This window comes from Thecamonas trahens (assembly GCF_000142905.1).
Source record: "Thecamonas trahens ATCC 50062 unplaced genomic scaffold supercont1.24, whole genome shotgun sequence".
Lineage (NCBI taxonomy): Eukaryota > Apusomonadida > Apusomonadidae > Thecamonas > Thecamonas trahens.
In genome coordinates this window covers 77,785-80,408 of record NW_013657656.1, presented here as the reverse complement: position 1 = coordinate 80,408, position 2,624 = coordinate 77,785, and the positions used below count along the sequence as shown (strand labels likewise).

Below are 2,624 nucleotides of genomic sequence, written 5' to 3'. Positions count from 1 at the left end.
GGGGGGGGAGGGGAGAGAGAGAGAGACAAACACACACAGAGAGAGCAGGATAAAAAGGTGTATTTGCGTGTGCGTGCGTATGTGGAGGAGATGGAGGCTGATAGTGGATGCTTGGTAGGGGTGGTGGTGTGGGTGGTTAGCCGAGGAGCATAAATGAGCGGGTATGGAAGAAGGGGAGCATGCCTTAATCAATGGTATCGATTTTGGTCACTTGACACGTACTGTTGTGTGACGATGACTTGGCTTGCGGCTTCGGCTGCCATGGCGACAAGGTGTGGAAGGGCGAGAGAGAGAGAAAGAAAGGAAGAGAGTCGAAAAGGTGAAGCGTGAGGAGAAGTGGCTATGAGAGCGACTGTGTTCAGCGTGGTGGCAACTAGGCGACGCAATGTGGGTCTGTGGGAAAACGTTTGCGGCCACTGCCGGGACAGTCCGACATGTTGGTCAAACGATTGTGTGTTGTTGAAGGGCAGACGACCAGGGATGTACGCGAGAAGCGTGGAGAGAGGAGTACTGGCAGGAGATGTGATATTCTGGTTTTGTAGACAGATAGATGCGGGCAAAGGCAGGGATGAGAGCGTGCTTATGTGCATTGACAGCGGCAAGGTTGCTGTGGGTCCACGCGACTTTGGTCAACAGTCGCGCCAATAATTCCGCCAATAAGACTGCCATCTGGCACTCCCGACAGCAGCGCGTCAAGTTGAGTCGAATTTGAGCAGGCGGGCGGGCGGGCGCTGGCATACCCAACTATGTTGCGCTCAATCTCACTGGCGAGGACGGCGTGGGCAGAGTGCCGGGGATGGCGGAGTGTATGTGCGGCGACGAGGGTGTGGGCGGGCTCTGAGGGGAGAAGCGGTGAGGCTGTGGGCGCGAGCACGGGCGCGGGGTCGGGCGCCGGGAAGCGGTTTGTGGACGAGCTTGAGGCGCGTGGGCTTGTGGTCGACTGCTCCTCGCGCGATGGGCTAGCAGCGGTGGTGGACGCGGCCGATGGAGGGGCGGATGTGGGGGTGTATGCCGGGTTTGATCCGACGGCCTCGTCGCTGCACGTGGGCAATCTGGTGGCGCTGGTCATGTTGCGTCGGTTTGCGGCAGTGGGCGTGAAGCCGGTGGTGCTCCTCGGCGGGGCGACGGGACTGCTGGGCGATCCATCGGGTAAGACGGCGGAGCGGACACTGATGCCTGTTGACGAGCTGGCGCGGAACATGGCGAGCATCGAGGCGTCGTTGCGGATGCAGCTGCTTGACGGGCGGATGGAGGTGCGGAACAACGCCGAGTGGATGGCGGAGATGGGCGCGCTCGAGCTGCTCCGCGAGTACGGCAAGCACTTTCGGGTCTCGGCCATGCTCGCCCGCGACGCTGTGGCTTCGCGGCTCGAGTCGGGCACTGGCATCTCATTCACCGAGTTTGCGTACCAGATGGTACAGGGCATCGACTTTGCCCATCTGTACGAGTCGGACGCGGTGGCGGTCCAGATTGGCGGCTCGGACCAGTGGGGCAACATCACGGCCGGGCTGGACCTCATCCGGCGGCGGCGAAGCGGCGACGGCACGCCTCACGAGCGGCCCGACGCAGTCGGCGTCACCTACCCGCTCCTCACCACTGCCGACGGTGCCAAGTTGGGCAAGTCTGCGGGCAACGCGGTGTGGCTCGACGCACGCCTCACCTCGCCGTTTGATCTGTACCAGTACTTTGCGCTTGCGCCCGACGCCGACGTGCGCACGTTGCTCTGCGCGCTGACGGAACTCTCACTTGACACCATTGAGGACGAGCTGGCGGCGCACTTTGCCCAGCCGTCGGAACGACGGGCGCAGAAGACGCTCGCTGCCGAGGTGACGCGGATGGTTCACGGCACGGGTGCGGCAGGCGAGGCTGCCAGAGCGTCAGACGCGCTCTATGCCCGCGACGGCGAGGCGGCGCCGGCATCGGCCTATCCGCGGCATGAGCTGGCACCGGGCGCGCCGCTCGACGGCGCCTCGGTAGTTGCGCTCGCAGCAGCGGCCGGCCTGGCCCCGTCCAAGTCTGCCGCCAAGCGGCTGGCCAACGAGGGCGGCCTGTACCTCAACGGCGAACGAGTGGCGTCAAAAGACGCAGTTGTCTCCGCAAGCGACATCAGCGAGCTTGGCGGAGTTGTCATCAAGGCCGGGAAGCGCAAGGTTGTGCTCGTGGTGGAGGCCGAGAGCTAACCCGTACCGGTACGGTCGTTCGGTCCCTTCCGTACCGAATAGGGATAAAAGCGACGATGACGATGACGATGGCGATTGACTTGATGTCGACCCAGAACGACGTGCCATGCAGTACAATGGTGAACCAAAGCCACGGGCATTTTTGAAACGGGTGTGATTGTCCGTAGCGAGCGATGATGAGCAGAGTGTCCGGCGAGCGGAGTGTCAAATGAGCGATGAGCAGCCGAATGAGGGGAATGAGGGGGATGACACAGCACTCTGACGACCAGTGGAGGGACGGGGCGGACAGATGAGCATGCTTACGGATGAGCAACAGGCTCTCGTTGCCCAGTTCAAAGGTATGTCATCCAAACCCCTTCCTATCCTCCTCCTCCCTCCCCCCCCCCCCTCTCCAGCCCCCCCCCTCCATCCCCATGCTCCATGACCTGGCCGTACATGACGTGT

General features: G+C 62.5%; 3 protein-coding genes across 4 annotated transcripts in view; 2 read left to right on the top strand and 1 right to left on the bottom strand.

Annotated features, from left to right (window-relative positions):
- AMSG_05543 (NEK protein kinase) overlaps positions 1 to 545 on the bottom strand; it is a 2,775-nt gene extending 2,230 nt beyond the window's left edge. The window contains exon 1 of the mRNA XM_013902184.1: positions 223 to 545. Coding sequence (XP_013757638.1) covers positions 223 to 263 — 41 coding nt within the window. The 5' untranslated portion in view covers positions 264 to 545. The remainder of the gene's footprint in view (positions 1 to 222) is intronic.
- On the top strand, positions 253 to 2,246 carry AMSG_05542. Of its 2 annotated transcripts, XM_013902183.1 has the most exons (2): positions 253 to 482; positions 787 to 2,246. In XM_013902183.1, the coding sequence occupies exon 2, from the start codon at positions 1,068 to 1,070 to the stop codon at positions 2,178 to 2,180; it is 1,113 nt and encodes a 370-aa protein (XP_013757637.1). In that variant the 5' UTR covers positions 253 to 482; positions 787 to 1,067; the 3' UTR covers positions 2,181 to 2,246. The 2 variants fall into 2 exon arrangements, with proteins under 2 accessions (XP_013757637.1, XP_013757636.1); XM_013902182.1 differs by having other exon boundaries at positions 253 to 2,246.
- A 229-nt stretch (positions 2,247 to 2,475) lies between these two features.
- AMSG_05541 (FAS-associated factor 1) overlaps positions 2,476 to 2,624 on the top strand; it is a gene marked incomplete at both ends in the record, with an annotated part of 1,519 nt that continues 1,370 nt past the window's right edge. Inside the window, one exon of the mRNA XM_013902181.1 lies at positions 2,476 to 2,518. Within this exon, the coding sequence (XP_013757635.1) occupies positions 2,476 to 2,518 (43 nt within the window). The remainder of the gene's footprint in view (positions 2,519 to 2,624) is intronic.